Source organism: Eptatretus burgeri, chromosome 12, assembly GCF_056783735.1.
Source record: "Eptatretus burgeri isolate ZD-2024b chromosome 12, Ebu_testis_v1, whole genome shotgun sequence".
In the NCBI taxonomy this organism is placed as follows: domain Eukaryota; kingdom Metazoa; phylum Chordata; class Myxini; order Myxiniformes; family Myxinidae; genus Eptatretus; species Eptatretus burgeri.
In genome coordinates, this window is record NC_140972.1 from 84543810 (window position 1) to 84559500 (window position 15691).

The 15691-nt window shown below is 45.9% G+C and overlaps 1 protein-coding gene across 6 annotated transcripts in view; it reads right to left on the reverse strand.

Annotated features, from left to right (window-relative positions):
* MYO5A (myosin VA) overlaps positions 1 to 14385 on the reverse strand; it is a 184695-nt gene extending 170310 nt beyond the window's left edge. For 3 of the 6 annotated variants that reach the window (XM_085848708.1, XM_085848711.1, XM_085848707.1), the window contains exon 1: positions 14139 to 14384. In XM_085848708.1, the coding sequence (XP_085704834.1) occupies positions 14139 to 14168 (30 nt within the window). In that variant the 5' untranslated portion in view covers positions 14169 to 14384. Of the gene's footprint in view, positions 1 to 14138 lie in introns of all 6 variants that reach the window. The other 3 variants (XM_085848714.1, XM_085848709.1, XM_085848710.1) reach the window with 2 other exon arrangements.
* Between the last annotated feature and the right edge of the window lie 1306 nt (positions 14386 to 15691).

The following is a 15691-nucleotide window of genomic DNA, read 5'->3' on the forward strand; positions in this document are numbered from 1 at the left end:
TCCTTGTTATTTTTTGTTTCGTATCCCACTCTCTCGTTCTTCCTTCTCCAATCTCATCGTTTCCTTCAATTGGTTGATTTCCTTTTCCTGTCTCATTTGTTGTTCCTTCACTATCTCCATGTACTCCAACCTTGCTTTGGCTTCTAACTGTTTGATCTGCAGTGTAGTTCCTTAACATTTCATTCTCCGTTCTCTTTCTTTCCTCTCTTAACATCCTCAGCTCGTTTTGTATTTGGGGCATTCCATGTCAAGTGTACCCTCCCGACACATATACTCGGTCATGTGGAGGTGGGTCGGATCGTTCAGTTTCGTTGTGCAGATCACCAATCTAAACGAAATTAACCCTGTACATTCATGAGAACACGCCATTGAAATTCCTACTTGTTACCTTCGCATTCTGCGAAAGGTTATGTATTGGTCGCTGTGTATTTATTTGTGAATATGTGTGTGTGTGTTTGTTTGTTATTCGCATAACTCAGAAAGTATTAAACCAAATCGCTTGAAATTTGGTGGGATGATGGGTTATTATCCAAGGAACATTTGAGTAGATTTTGGGAGCGATCGGGTCAAAGGTCAAGGTCAGGGAAAGGTCAAATTCGTATTTTTACCATAGCGCGGTCAATTTTGATCTAGTTGGCATGCAACCGATGCCAAAATGTTCAGAATTCATTGCCCAATCTTGTGATGGGCGACATGACACAATTACGTCATTACCCTTGTTAGCGGTTGGGGGTCAAAGGTCAGTGGGGTCACGACCTTTCAAAATATGCGGTTTTTGTCATAACACGGTCAAATCAAAACCGATTTGCATGAAACCAACACCAAAATGTTCACTGTTCTGTTCCCCCCACTCTCATGCCAAGAACAAAAAGGTAGCGGAGGTGGAGGTATGCGCTCTACCGAGTGCCCATTCTAGTTTCCATATGCACAAGTTGACACACCGACAGTTATTAACCTCCGCCATCTTCGAAGAGGGATGGAGGTTACCGTTTTCACCCCTTTCTGTTTGTTTGTTTGTTTGTGAAAAGTATTACGGAAAAACTCCTCGACGGATTCCGACAAAACTTGGTGGGGGGGTGGGGGGGTTAGGTATGGTCCAAGGATCATGCCATTAAATTTTGGACTTGGTCCCCCCCCCCTCCAAAAAAAAAATTGAGAAAAAAATTTTTTTTTTCATTTCTATATGTTTTAAGTGATTTCCAACCTCCCCGCCCCCAAATTTTTTTTTTGCATTTCTACATGTTTCAAGTGATTCCCAACCCCCCCCCCCCCAAAAAAAAATGTTGGAGAAAAGAACTATAACTCTCAGCATTGACATCATATGTAATGAATAAGATACAAGGTTCACTTGAGTGACCCAGCAGTATTGGCGGCGGAGGTTTTGCACTCTCCCGAGTGCTCCCTCTCTAGTTAACCTCCGCCATCTTCGAAGATGGATGGAGGTTACTGTTTTCACCCCTTTCTGTTTGTTTGTTTGTGAACAGTATTATGGAAAAACTGACGGATTTCGACGAAACTTGGTGGGGGGGGGGGGTTAGGTATGGTCCAAGGATCATGTCATTAAATTTTGGACATGGTCCCCCCCCAAAAAAAAAATTGTTAGAGAACATTTTTTTTTTTTGCACTTCTACATGTTTTAAGTGATTGCCAACCCCCCCAAAAAAATTGTTACCCCCCCCCAAAGAAAAATAAAAAATTTTTTTCGCATTTCTACATGTTTTAAGTAATTTCCAACCCCCCCCAAAAAAAATAGTTTGAGAAAAAAAAATTTTTTTGCACTTTTACATGTTTTAAGTGATTTCCAACGCCCCTCCAAAAAAAAGAATTTTTTTTTTTGCATTTCAACACGTTTTAAGTGATTTCCAACCCCCCCTAAAAAAAATTGTTGGAGAAAAAAAAATTTTGCAACTTTTTTTCAACGAAATTTCGATTTTTTTTTTTTTTGCATTTTTACATGTTTTTAGTGATTTCCAACCCCCCCCCTCCCCCCAAAAAAAATGTTGGAGAAAAGAACTATAACTCTGTCAGCACTGTTGACATCATATTTAAAGAATAAGACATAAGGTTCACTTGAGTGACCCAGCAGTATTGGCGGCGGAGGTTTTGCACTCTGAGTGCTCCCCCTCTAGTTACCAGTTGAAATTACCGCCGTGAAGTGGGCGTGGCGTGCTTCTAATCGCGGAGGAAACGACCAGGAAACAACAAATCAAGATGGTGGCGCCAATGGTTGTCGTGTGAATGAGTGATTTTTGGTCTTTCAACAACCAAATATGTGTTGTTTCATACACTTGGGCACGGAGGATGATGAGAAAGTGACGCAATTCACGGATACGAGCTGGCGTAAGGTATGCGAGTGTGCGAAGGCTTGGTGCGACGCCACAGATAGTGAAACTGTCAACAAATGCCGTTTGCTGGCTGATCAAATTATGAAACTGCTGCCAATGACTGATCCTCCTGTGGATGCCGGCTGTAAATAGTTCTGCTATGCGTCGTTTTGTAACAAGGATCATATATAACGTGCTGAAGCCAGGAAAAGGTAATCAGAAGCCAGCACTACTGCAGTTTCTGCGAGAGCCAGTGAGGTGGTGGGAAGACTCGAAGAAGAGGGGCACTCATACCACAAAATACGTAGAAAATCCCTCAGAACCTCTGTAGAAAGGGTAGCTGGCAAATCAGCTGGTGTACTGCCAAGAATTTGTAACATATGCCAGAAAAAGCGACAAATTCATCCAAGTCAAAGGAAAATCTCAATGTGATCAGTTGTCCCTGGCAGAAACACAGGATGAAGGAAAGCTGAGGGAAACTGCTGAACAGAGGAGAGATGAACGTGATGTGAGAATAATGACAACTATAAAGGATAAAGACTGTGTGGCGCTGGAAGTTTGTTATCACCATAAATGTTATTACGAGTATGTGAATGACACATACCAGAGACAGAGTGAAAGTAAACTCCAAACTCAGAAAGTGAATTATGACTGAACATTTGGCATTTTCTGTGATAAAGAAATCCAGGTAAGACTCATTGATGGAAAGCAATCTATACATATGAAGCAGTTGTGCGAGATATTCACTGACCTACTCAGAGTATGTGAAGGTCAGGATAAGGCCAACGACCAGGCAACAAGACTGAAGAAAGACTGCAGGAACGGTACCCAGACATGATTTTCTATCGTCCACCAAAAATGTCTGAGAGCGAAGTGGTGTACATGAAGGACATTGTTTCTGTTGGAGAGCTACTGTCTACAACAGCAGCCTGAGCAATGGAACCAATATCAGAGTCAACTACAGAGGATGAAGCCAGCCAGGGTCCACAGCAGGGTGACTCAGACCTCAATTTACATGTTCTATACTCGGGAGCACTAATGGTGAGGGATGACCTGTACAAACAACAAAGTGTGGACATTACATGGCCACCACTTGCTCCTGACTTCGACATTTCAAATGCTGAAAGAGCCATCCCTGTTGTATTGTACAACCTTGTTGCATGGATAGCGGGCCTGTCAGACGAGCCAACCCTGGAGAAACTTGTGGAACTCCCACGGCATATTCATCTGAAAATGCTCTCCGTTTTTCAAGACGTTGTTTCTATAGCGGCAAGGGGTCAGACTTTACTCTGAAGTCCTATGCATTGGGCCTGACTGTGAAACATTGGACTGGTTCTACTCGACTGTTAGGACTGCTCAACAAGCTTGGGCATTGTGTCTCAGTCAGTACTACTCAGGCGTTGGAAACTGCTTTGGCACTGTTGCAGGTTGATCAGGAGGGAAAACTGCCCTCAAACTGCCTCAGAAATGTACCGACAACATCGATTTCAGTGAGGAGACCCTCACCGATCATGGGACCACTCACCACACCAATGGATTGATGATTCAAGACGCACCCTCTGAGCAGATTCAGCACGCTCGTCCAGTGACTCCATTTAGACATCAGTCTGTCACAAGAGGACAGGCTATCACTGGATGTGCTCTATTACACAATGAAAACGGTCCAGAAAACGGGCGGGCGGTTGCCGACATGGACTGGGTACAACACCCTCCTTCGTCGGGATGAAGAGTTGACCAAGTCAGCCATCATCTACCTCCCCGTGATTGAGGCATCACCTACGGAACTGGACACCAAAGCATTGATATGGCTGATAGACTAGAACTACTTCTTCACGTTACAGTTTTCGACCTTGCGATCTACAGTAAGGCGCAGGAGATTCGTTGGTTGCACCCGGAGTTGACAGAAAGGTTGGTAATTCGTCTCGGCGAATTCCACCAACTCATGAGCTTCCTCGGCGTGATCGGCAAAAGATTCAGAGACGCAGGTCTGCTCGACCTCATAATAGAGTCTGGAATTGTCGCTAAGCGTTCTGCAAATTCAGTAATAAATGGCCACCACTATAACAGGAGTCTGCGCTGTCACAAGCTCGTCTACGACGCACTAGGAGGACTATGCTTCCAGGCCTTCATGGACTCCCTCGCAGAGGAGACGCGTGTGCGATTCGAGAGGTGTATAGAGTGTCTCCAGGAAACGTTTCCGTCTCCGTTGTTCAAACAGTTACTGTCATCGGAAGAGGTCTCAGAAATGTTCACCTGCTGCAGCGACTTCAGACAGCAGCAATGTACAGCGAGCAAAACATTCACATTCTGGTGCTCCTACTTGGAAATGGTGGAGCGAGCACTAGAGCTTATATGGGCAACTCATGCTTCGAACTGGCCAAAACACCTTGCGATCACGAGAGCGTCAATGCCCTGGTACTTTGCATACGATTACCTAAACTATGCAAGGTACTTACCCGTTTACTGGCTGGAAATGGCCGGGCCAGAGCACTCCCACCCAGACACCTATCAAGCGTGCATGGACGGCAAATGGACTGCCCAACGGCATACTCGTTATGGATTTAGTAGTGTAGCGTGTGATCAGATCATAGAGCAGACTTTAAATAGGGACAGCAAGACCAGTGGAGGAATCATTGGTTACTCAGAAAAGCACAGCTGTGAAGAAGTGGATCCTGTCCCAACCAGCATGTGCGGAAATCACAAGGAAATGTGAGTCCATGGCGGGTATCCACGACGACCCCGAACGAGAAAGGATTTGGATGTGGCGAGCTCGAAGAAGAACGAAGCAGTGGTGGTACAAGTGATGGACACAGTACTTCAAATGATTAACCCTTTCGCCGGCGCTCACCTTCAACTCGTCAATATTAGTTCAGGTGTCATCGCACCGCCAGCCACTTCCGCGGACTTTATGAACACGTATGTCAAGGGAGAGAATGCTGTCGTGCAATTCATGCATGATCGGCTTCACTCGGGTGAGGTCCCATTCTTCAATCCGATTTCGAAGGCCAAATTGGCAACTTTCTCGAAGGCGCGAGGAAAGTCGGCGACTCCCCACCAGCAGACGCCGAAGGTTGAAATTGCGAATGAACATCGTCTTTTCACACGACTGCTGTTGATTGGAGAAAAAAGCAATGTAACACTCCACAATCTGCTAACGTACCCACTGGCGAACATATCTTTCCCGCTGGTATCGGGTGATGGTTCGATTGCTAAGACGGACAAAGCCAAACTCCGCAACCATATACTGAAACTGTGGCCGAATTGCCGTGTGGCCTATCCAAGGTGCAACGATTGTGGATGGAATGGCCATTATTCAGGTGATAAAGGCTGGTTCACTGCCTAACACTTTCGGCAAACTATAAGAGATGGTGCTGAACATCGTAGTGGCCAAAGCATGACATAACCAATCTTCGAGACTGGATGTGGTGTTTGATACTCACCCAAGTATCAGCATCAAGTGCCTGGAGCATGCCAGACGATCGGGCAGGGCGGGCGATCTTCAGGTGCGAACCATCTACGGACATAATCAAGCCCTTCCAAAACAGTGGGCCAATTATCTCCTGAGTGGAGCCAACAAGGAGGCGTTGATAGAGTTCATCGTCACATCGTGAACGAGAAACATCTCTCCATCAAAACTGGGCGACATGCTGTTGTACGTCAGTCATGCCGGCAAATGTGAGAAAATCGAGGTGGCGAATGGTGTCATGACTGTCCTCAGTACCTGAACTTGAATGTGACCATAAGGAAGCTCACACGAAGCTCTTGCTACCTGCCGCTCACGCGGGACAGAATGAAGTCGGTGCGCATCGACAGTTTCGACACCGATGTGTCTGTGTTGGCGTTGGCTCACTCGAAGTCGATTCGGGTGCGAAATTTCTATCTCGTCACAGGAAGTCCCAAGGAAACTATCGTCGTTGATATTAGGAAGCAGAGTAATGCCCTGGAAAGTTCTGTCTGCGATGCGTTGATAGGTTTGCAAAATTTCACGGGAAGTGATACCAACAGTGCATTCCATGGTAACGGCAAAATAAGCTGTTCTACTTTTCATCAGGCTGAGTCGCGCAGTCTCTTTGTCTTTGATTTAATCCGTAATAGCCAATGTAACTGTCTAATAGGCGCTGTAACTGCCTTTAATAGCCAATGTAACTACCTTTAATAGCCAATGTAACTACCTTTAATAGCCAATGTAACTACCTTTAATAGCCAGTGTGACTACCTTTAATAGCCAATGTAATGTTCGGTTTATCTTTAATTGCCAAAAACGACCAATTGTGTCACATCCTCGACGTGGAAACAAGTGGATTTGGACTCGGCGTGTAAAATTCTGTAAGTATGCCAAATTTCATTCAGATTGGTGATCTGCACAACGAAAATCATTTTCTGAAGGTAATAGCAAGTACCTCCACATGGGCTATACCTCATTTTCTCCCCATATGTTAGTCATTTATTCACTTGGGTGAAAAAACTCAAAATACCAACGTTTAGACATGTGGGCCCATCGGGGCCAATTTTAGGGCCCCCCCGGCTGCCCCCACAATCTTCCAGAGGCCATATCACAGGTTGTAGTGGTCCGATTTGGCTGATCTTGATATCAAAATGCTTGTAAAAGCGAGATCTTTCAAATTGCTTCAAGTAAAACCACTCCGAAACAGCAATTCAAAAAGTAATAGTTTGGGGCACCCTTTGACCTTGGGACCCCGCTCCCCAGCCAAACCGATGGTCCCGATTTTTTTTTGTGTGAGAATACCCCTTCATATACTCCAACACCTCAGCATAAATGAAAAACGGGATCCCAATGGGAATAAAAATAATTTTCACTGCAAGAGTAACTCCATACAAACTCCCACGACCAATTTCCAAGTAGTCCAAACGAATTATCTTGATTGCACTATTTTTCTTAGATTCAAAGCTACTCTTCACAGGAATCTATACTATAAGAGCGGTGTGTGTGTGTGTGTGTGTGTGTGTGTGTGTGTGTGTGTGTGTGTGTGTGTGTGTGTGTGTGTGTGTGTGTGTGTGTGTGTGTGTGTGTGTGTGTGTGTGTGTGTGTGTGTGTGTGTGTGTGTGTGTGTGTGTGTGTGTGTGTGTGTGACCATTTTTCTCAGATGGCTGAACAGATCTTTGTTAAACATTCAGAGGTTCATCAATGAGTGCCAGGGAGTGTTTTAGGCAAAAAACAGGAAAATTTAGAAAAAAAACAAAAAAGTTCCATTTGTTTTGGATTTTTGTTTTTAATATAATATTTTATTTTCTATCGTGTAGTGTATATATCGTGCCTAAGCCTTTGCAGCTATGTGAAAGGTAATAGTAATTGATCCCTGACCCCATTCATTTGGGTATAGGAGAGCGTTTTAGGCCCCCACAAAAATTACACCGGGCAACACCGGGTACTCCTGCAAGTGTGCAATAAACACGCATTGCTTCAAAGAATGACATGTGCCAAAATAAACCACTAAACTAAGCATAGAATCAAAACGTACATACATACGTACAATGGGAGCATGCGCTTCAGTGTGTCCACTTTCCACCAGTACTCCAAGGGCCTCCGTCTGGCCACCTCCCAGGCAGATGCCTGGCCCATCCCCATCTCTTAGGGATAGGACATTCCAAGCACCCACCCAAAGGGACCGCCCCCCATGGAGACCCCCCTCGGGTTAACCTATGGAGACCACCGTCTAGTGGACGATACTTCAGTACCACTCTGACACACACTACGGTGTGTTTTACAGAGTGAAGTGTTTTGTGGTGGCCGAAGTGCAAATCCTGCCGCCAATCATTGAGGAAAGGTAACCAACTGCAGGAGGATGTCCACAGATGTAGTTGGTACCAGATATGGATGGCCGTTGGTTCACAAGGAGCTCTTCCACCCTTTGGCAGATTTTGTATTAAATCCTGCTGGGTATCCATATCCATACACCCTCCATACCAGGGGGCACTTGGTGGGGTTAGCCGGTTTAGTCGCTGACACTCGACCATAAACAAATTAGGATGGATTTTAAATGATACCCATAGCAAGTCACAGATCTGATCTGGCCTGACCTGACAATCAGGGTTGGGTATCAGCTGGGCTGCTTTGTACCATCTTTTCACGTGGCAAAATGCAGGGCTTCCGTCCTCATTCGATCCCCTAACCCAAGCGTCCAAGTAGCTGGATTACAAGCACACACCACTATGCTCAACAAAAAAGTACACACCTCTATGCCATAGTCAAAACCCACTAAACCAAGCAACAGCCAAGACTGATTAAAAGGATGTTAAAGATAATGGTATCAAGGAAAAATCTGCAGTTTCACACTCAACATTATTTGGCAGCACCAAGTAATAAATTTCAAACATATTAAAGCACAAGACATTGACAGAAAATAAGTGTTCAAGGAAATTAATAACGTACGATACACTCCCTCCCTACCCCCTCAACCCCACCACGCTGGACAGCTTGGGTGTGTGACAAGGACAAACTGTTTAGATTTTGGTGAAGATCCAGATCCAGATCCAGATCTGGCTTCGAGAATTCTTTTAGTGATTCTTCACCATTGAGAGATAGGGCCAAAAACGATATATAGCACAATATCTCAAAAAGTTGTGGATGGATTCGGATGAAACTTGGTGGACATGTTGGGTGTGTGACAAGGAAGAATTGATTCGGTTTTGCTGAAGATCTGAATCCAGATCTTGATACGATAATTATTTAATTTCTAAAGTGATTCTTCATCATTGAGAGGAGGACGAAGAGATTAGGACCATGCTCTGTTCAGAGTGTTGGTGCTGCCACAGCAGTCTCCTTGGCTCTTGGACACAATCCTGGATGGGTCACCACTCCGACAGTATACCAGCAAGCTGCACTCATTTTGCCAACCTCGGAAGGATGACAGGCCGAGTTAACCCTACCTGGTATTAATTCAACAGCTGAGTGGGATTTTAACTCAGGACCCTAATATCCAAAGCCCACCACCCGAACCATTAAGCCAACACCAGGCGTCACCATTGAGAGATAGGGTCAAAAACGATACAGTACTGTATTGCATGATATTTCAAAAATGTAATGGGCCCCATACGATTTCATGGATCAGGCATTACGTGGTAGAGGTATGCGCTCTACTGAGTGCTCTCCTAGTTCTTGATGTGTGAACCCAAGTTAAACTAGAACGGCACTCGGTGGAGCGTGTACCTCCGCCAGGCTTAACAGGTTACGTTTTTAATCCCACGGATAAGGTCCAGATCCAGATCCAGATCGGGCCTTACGAAAATCTAATCAATTTGTCCACGCCACATTCCCAACCTGTTCACCAAGTGTCTTCTGAATCTGTCCCTTACTTTTTGAGATATCATGCTCACAAAAAGACAGACAAGCAAACAAACAAGACAGACAGGGGTAAATACATCACCTCCATCCACCTTTGATGGTGGAGGTCTCGATAAGTTCCTTTGAAACCCAACCCCATCACAACTAATCTCAGGTGACCACAGGGCGTCAACCTCATTCCTCAAATTATTGTCAATTACTACAACTACATGGATGAAAACCTTGAACTCAAGTCCAACTGAGTGCTTTACAACTACGCCTGACTGATCTTAAGCTTCGAAAGAAACCTGTGGATTTTCGGGGTCACTCTTCCTCATACCTTCCTGTTCCTGGTAATCTTAAAGTTCTTCACCATATATTATTTATTTCTCACCTCTAATTTCTTTGACTGATGCTAAAACAGAAACTGTCAACTTTGGACACATCACGTGTGCAGAAAATGCAAGTCTGGAGAAGTCAAACATGGTGGGGGTATGATTGAGGGAAGAAGAGGAAGAAGCAGACTTCGACTGTGCTGGATGGATGGGGTAAAGCGGTGAAGGCGCAATCAAGCTGCGTCTGTTAGATCTTTCGAAAGAAGTGCAGGGTCGGGACGTTTGGAGAAATCTGATCATGTCAGTCACCAGAAATCAGCCTCAACTTGACAGAACACGGAACTACATAAATTCATTGAGTAGTTTCCTTTGTCAATTCCAAATGATATTCAACATCAGTACCACATACATCTCACCTGAAAATCTAAGCTCAATAAATCATTGTTTGTAAAACAAGACAATCATACGATCATACATGTTCGGACTATTCTTATGTTGTACAATTAAACAAGAGTGTATTCGACAATTCATAGGTGTGTGTGTGTGTGTGTGTCTCGAGGTGTGTGTGTGTGTGTGTGTGTGTGTGTGTGTGTGTGTCTCGAGGTGTGTGTGTGTGTGTGTGTGTGTGTGTGTGTGTGTGTGTGTGTGTGTGTGTGTGTGTGTGTGGGTGTGTGTGTGTGTGTGTGTGTGTGTGTGTGTGTGTGGCGGGGTGTGTGTGTGTGTGTGTGTGTGTCTCGAGGTGTGTGTGTGTGTGTGTGTGTGTGTGTGTGTGTGTGTGTGTGTCTCGAGGTGTGTGTGTGTGTGTGTGTGTGTGTGTGTGTGTCTCGAGGTGTGTGTGTGTGTGTGTGTGTGTGTGTGTCTCGAGGTGTGTGTGTGTGTGTGTGTGTGTGTGTGTGTGTGTGTGTGTGTGTGTGTGTCTGGAGGTGTGTGGATGTCTGTGTGTGTGTGTGTGTGTGTGTGTGTGTGTGTGTGTGTGTGTGTGTGTATGTGTGTGTGTGTGTGTGTGTGTGTGTGTGCGTCTCGGGGTGTGTGCGGATGTGTGGGCGAGTCTCGGGGTGTGCATGTTTTGCACTTCTAATCTGCTGGACGGTATGAATTGAAAAGTGGTGGTTGTACTCTGGGTGTGCATGGGAATGTTCTACTCTGAGCATCTTTGGATGCCCACCTCCAACTTACACAAGTTTTTACATGCATGTTAAAGTGTAGGGTTATCATAAGGAAGTGAGTGAATCATCCTAATTGGTAACTCACTTGTTATGTGCACCGCTCGATAGAATAACTTGAAAACTGGATGTTATCGCTTTAACAAAAAAAATAATAATAATAATAAAGACCTGGAAGTTGTGCAACATATAACATGAAATAAACTCCAACACCGCACGCACGCACGCACACACAGTGTTTCTATTCCTCAAAAAAACAAAATTGGTATTTACTTCTCCACCTACAATCAGCCCCAACCTCTCGATAGTCCCAATCTTCTAATTTTGTTTTTCAAGTTATTTTCCCTTTTCTCCTTAGTCTTCACATACATCTCACCTTTTACTTTTCTCAGTTTAACACCCCACTCCCTCCCCCCCCCCCATGTCTTCCATTCTATCACATTGCAAATGTCACAACAACACAAAGTTGCTTTAATAGAAAAATCTGAAAACCAATAAACATACTGTTTGCAGCAATGCTAATTAAACTTTAAGGTACTCATAATGCCGACACAAACCACCACCCTATCGAGCTCCACGACACAAACCACCACCCTATCGAGCTCCGAGACACAAACCACCACCCTATCGAGCTCCAAGACACAAACCACCACCCTATCGAGCTCCACGACACAAACCACCACCCTATCGAGCTCCACGACACAAACCACCACCCTATCGAGCTCCGAGACACAAACCACCACTCTATCGAGCTCCAAGACACAAACCACCACCCTATCGAGCTCCGAGACACAAACCACCACCCTATCGAGCTCCACGACACAAACCACCACCCTATCGAGCTCCGAGACACAAACCACCACCCTATCGAGCTCCAAGACACAAACCACCACCCAATCGAGCTCCACGACACAAACCACCACCCTATCGAGCTCCACGACACAAACCACCACCCTATCGAGCTCCACGACACAAACCACCACCCTATCGAGCTCCGAGACACAAACCACCACCCTATCGAGCTCCAGGACACAAACCACCACCCTATCAAGCTCCGAGACACAAACCACCACCCTATCGAGCTCCACGACACAAACCACCACCCTATCGAGCTCCACGACACAAACCACCACCCTATCGAGCTCCGAGACACAAACCACCACTCTATCGAGCTCCAAGACACAAACCACCACCCTATCGAGCTCCGAGACACAAACCACCACCCTATCGAGCTCCACGACACAAACCACCACCCTATCGAGCTCCGAGACACAAACCACCACCCTATCGAGCTCCAAGACACAAACCACCACCCAATCGAGCTCCAAGACACAAACCACCACCCAATCGAGCTCCAAGACACAAACCACCACCCAATCGAGCTCCAAGACACAAACCACCACCCAATCGAGCTCCAAGACACAAACCACCACCCAATCGAGCTCCAAGACACAAACCACCACCCAATCGAGCTCCAAGACACAAACCACCACCCAATCGAGCTCCACGACACAAACCACCACCCTATCGAGCTCCGAGACACAAACCACCACCCTATCGAGCTCCAAGACACAAACCACCACCCTATCGAGCTCCAAGACACAAACCACCACCCAATCGAGCTCCAAGACACAAACCACCACCCGATCGAGCTCCAAGACACAAACCACCACCCGATCGAGCTCCAAGACACAAACCACCACCCGATCGAGCTCCAAGACACAAACCACCACCCTATCGAGCTCCAAGACACAAACCACCACCCTATCGAGCTCCAAGACACAAACCACCACCCAATCGAGCTCCAAGACACAAACCACCACCCGATCGAGCTCCAAGACACAAACCACCACCCGATCGAGCTCCAAGACACAAACCACCACCCGATCGAGCTCCAAGACACGAACCACCACCCTATGGAGCACCAAGACACAAACCACCGCCCTATCGAGCTCCAAGACACAAACCACCACCCGATTGAGCTCCAAGACACAAACCACCACCCGATCGAGCTCCAAGACACAAACCACCACCCTATCGAGCTCCAAGACACAAACCACCACCCTATCGAGCTCCAAGACACAAACCACCACCCAATCGAGCTCCAAGAACCAAAAGGGTACGGAGAGTATCTCCGTCAAAACCTGACAGATCATAAATTGTCCGCAAAATGAATTCCAAGATGAGTATTTTATTAACTTTCCCCCCCCAATGCCATTGCAAAATGGAAATCTGAAGCACAGTCTGCTGCAATGGGTGGAAATAGATCCGGAATTAATTATCATGTCGTCACCACTGAACCGATGAAGGTTTGCCATGCACAAGGGATTTATTTCCCCAGCAAAACAACCATCCACAGGCACCCGTTCCACACTCACGAGCACACGACGGGCGATGACGGTCTACCTGTGTACACCTCCACCTGTGAAGAGCACGTGGCACACGTCACGCAAGAAGAGCCTTCATCGTTGGAGCACAAGAACTTGCTCACTCGCATTTTATTATCGCAACTACTCTTGTTGCATCGATTCGGCTGCCATCAAAATCAACGTCGATATCATCTCCAATGATTATAATCACATGAACTGTAGCTCAGTGCGAGCCGAAGACGTACGGGGGAATTATTTAATTAAATCACGACTTACCACTACTTTACTAGAGCCAATGTGATTCCACAACCTCCTTGTGGGAAGGGAACGGCATTTTTTTTTTTTTGATGCAAGTCTTTCACGAACGAGGAGGCCAGGCATGCCGTTCGCGGAGTAATACAAAACATGCTCAGGGTGCCGGCGATAGCTCACCTGATGGGATATTGTTGATCGGAATCCCAGGATTCAAATAAAGGTACAATCAATCATTCATTACTTCATGCATCATCATCATTAAAACACAGAACGCAGGTGTGGTCGGGGTAACGGGAAAAGGACAAAAGGTAGTTACCGTTGACGATGAGAAAGACAGACCCGACGATGACACATCGACATATACACGATTTACACATGTCGACGCATATAAACAATCAGAGACTCCATACCTTCGTGTAGAGCTCCAGCACAGAAGCCATGGCGCGGAATGAATAATGTAAATATTATTTAATATTTGTCCTGAGAGAAGAGCGCGAGGCGCGGAGATGGGGTACGACGGTGACGGCACAGATGCTGCTGTGGTGGCTGGGTGAATCTGGTGCTGGTGCTGCAAGGACAGCTCGTGCCCGCGTTGACGTGATCGCCACACGCGCCTCCTTCACTTCCTATTTTTCATCTTCCAACCTTCCTTTATTCAGCTGTAAAAAGGCATTTCCAGAGGAGACGACGACGTGTAAGATAAAGACTTTATGAAACATCGAACTAAATAATCTTTCGAAAAATAGCGTTAAAAAAACCAAGCTTGGAGAAAATGCCCAAATCAGTGCCACTGACTACATCGCCATGGCCGATATAACGTGTACGATCAAGGATAAAATACAACTCGCGGTGTGCGAGTGGTCGTCGCGCAGAGAAGAGTGAATGAAATAAGGAAGGCATCGTTAAAACGTAATTAAACATATGATTAATTATCTATTTATTAATACTGAAGGACCAATTTTGTGCTCCTGCTAGCTGTGGCGTCATGTTTTTTCTCGGTACTGTGACCTGGACTGAAAGAAACTTCGTACCTGTAAGAGTGCATCGCACATAGTGGCAATAGTCAACCTTCAACTCTGAAGCAGAATAAACACTTTTCGTTTTACATTCGTTTACATGGCGACGTGTGACGTCACCGCTGAGAGGCGTAAGGACGTCATGACGTCATCGGTCATTCGCTGACGTCATTACGTCTGTCGTCGACAGACCGTCACCGCTGAAAGGTGTAATTCCACTCCTCGAAAATAGCGTCTGCAATGCAAAACCCTCTTCTGCACATGATGACTACCTCAGAATGTGAATTTGACACAAAAAATGTAACAAGAAACATTGTATCTCTATATTAATACTGAAGGACCTATTTTGTGCTTCTCCTCACGGTCGCGCCACGTTTTTCTCGGTACTGTGACCTGAGAAGTTTTGACACGGTGTTTGTACGTCAAAGTATCGCTTGCCAAGCCAGCCGTTCCGTTTCGACCGCTTTGAAAGGCATTTGTCAAGCAGCAATTGGCAAGTGGAGCAATAAGCGATCAAGGGAGGAACTTGGCGAGAGTTAAGCAAGCCGCTTGCTAACGAACGCACCCACTTATGTTAGCAAAATGGCCACCGTTGTCAGATCACTGACCGAAATATAACTGCATCACCGGTTTCCTGAAAGAGACTGGTCATCGGCCGCCATCTTGGTATACTTAACACAACTGTAAAAGGGAAGCGTGCGCAATGCAAGCATGTGTTGAATTTGATTTGGATGACATAACAAATAATATTTTAGATGAGTCCATCCCCCACTGGACACAAATTATTCAATTTCATGCTGTAAAAGTCAGGTCAGGTCAGGTCAGGTATGGGAGCATGTGCCAGAACAGCGCGTCGCTGCGTCCACTTTCCGCCGGTACTCCAGGGGCCTCCATCTGGCCATCCCCCAGGCACATACCAGGCCCATCCCCATCTTCTTGAGATGCTG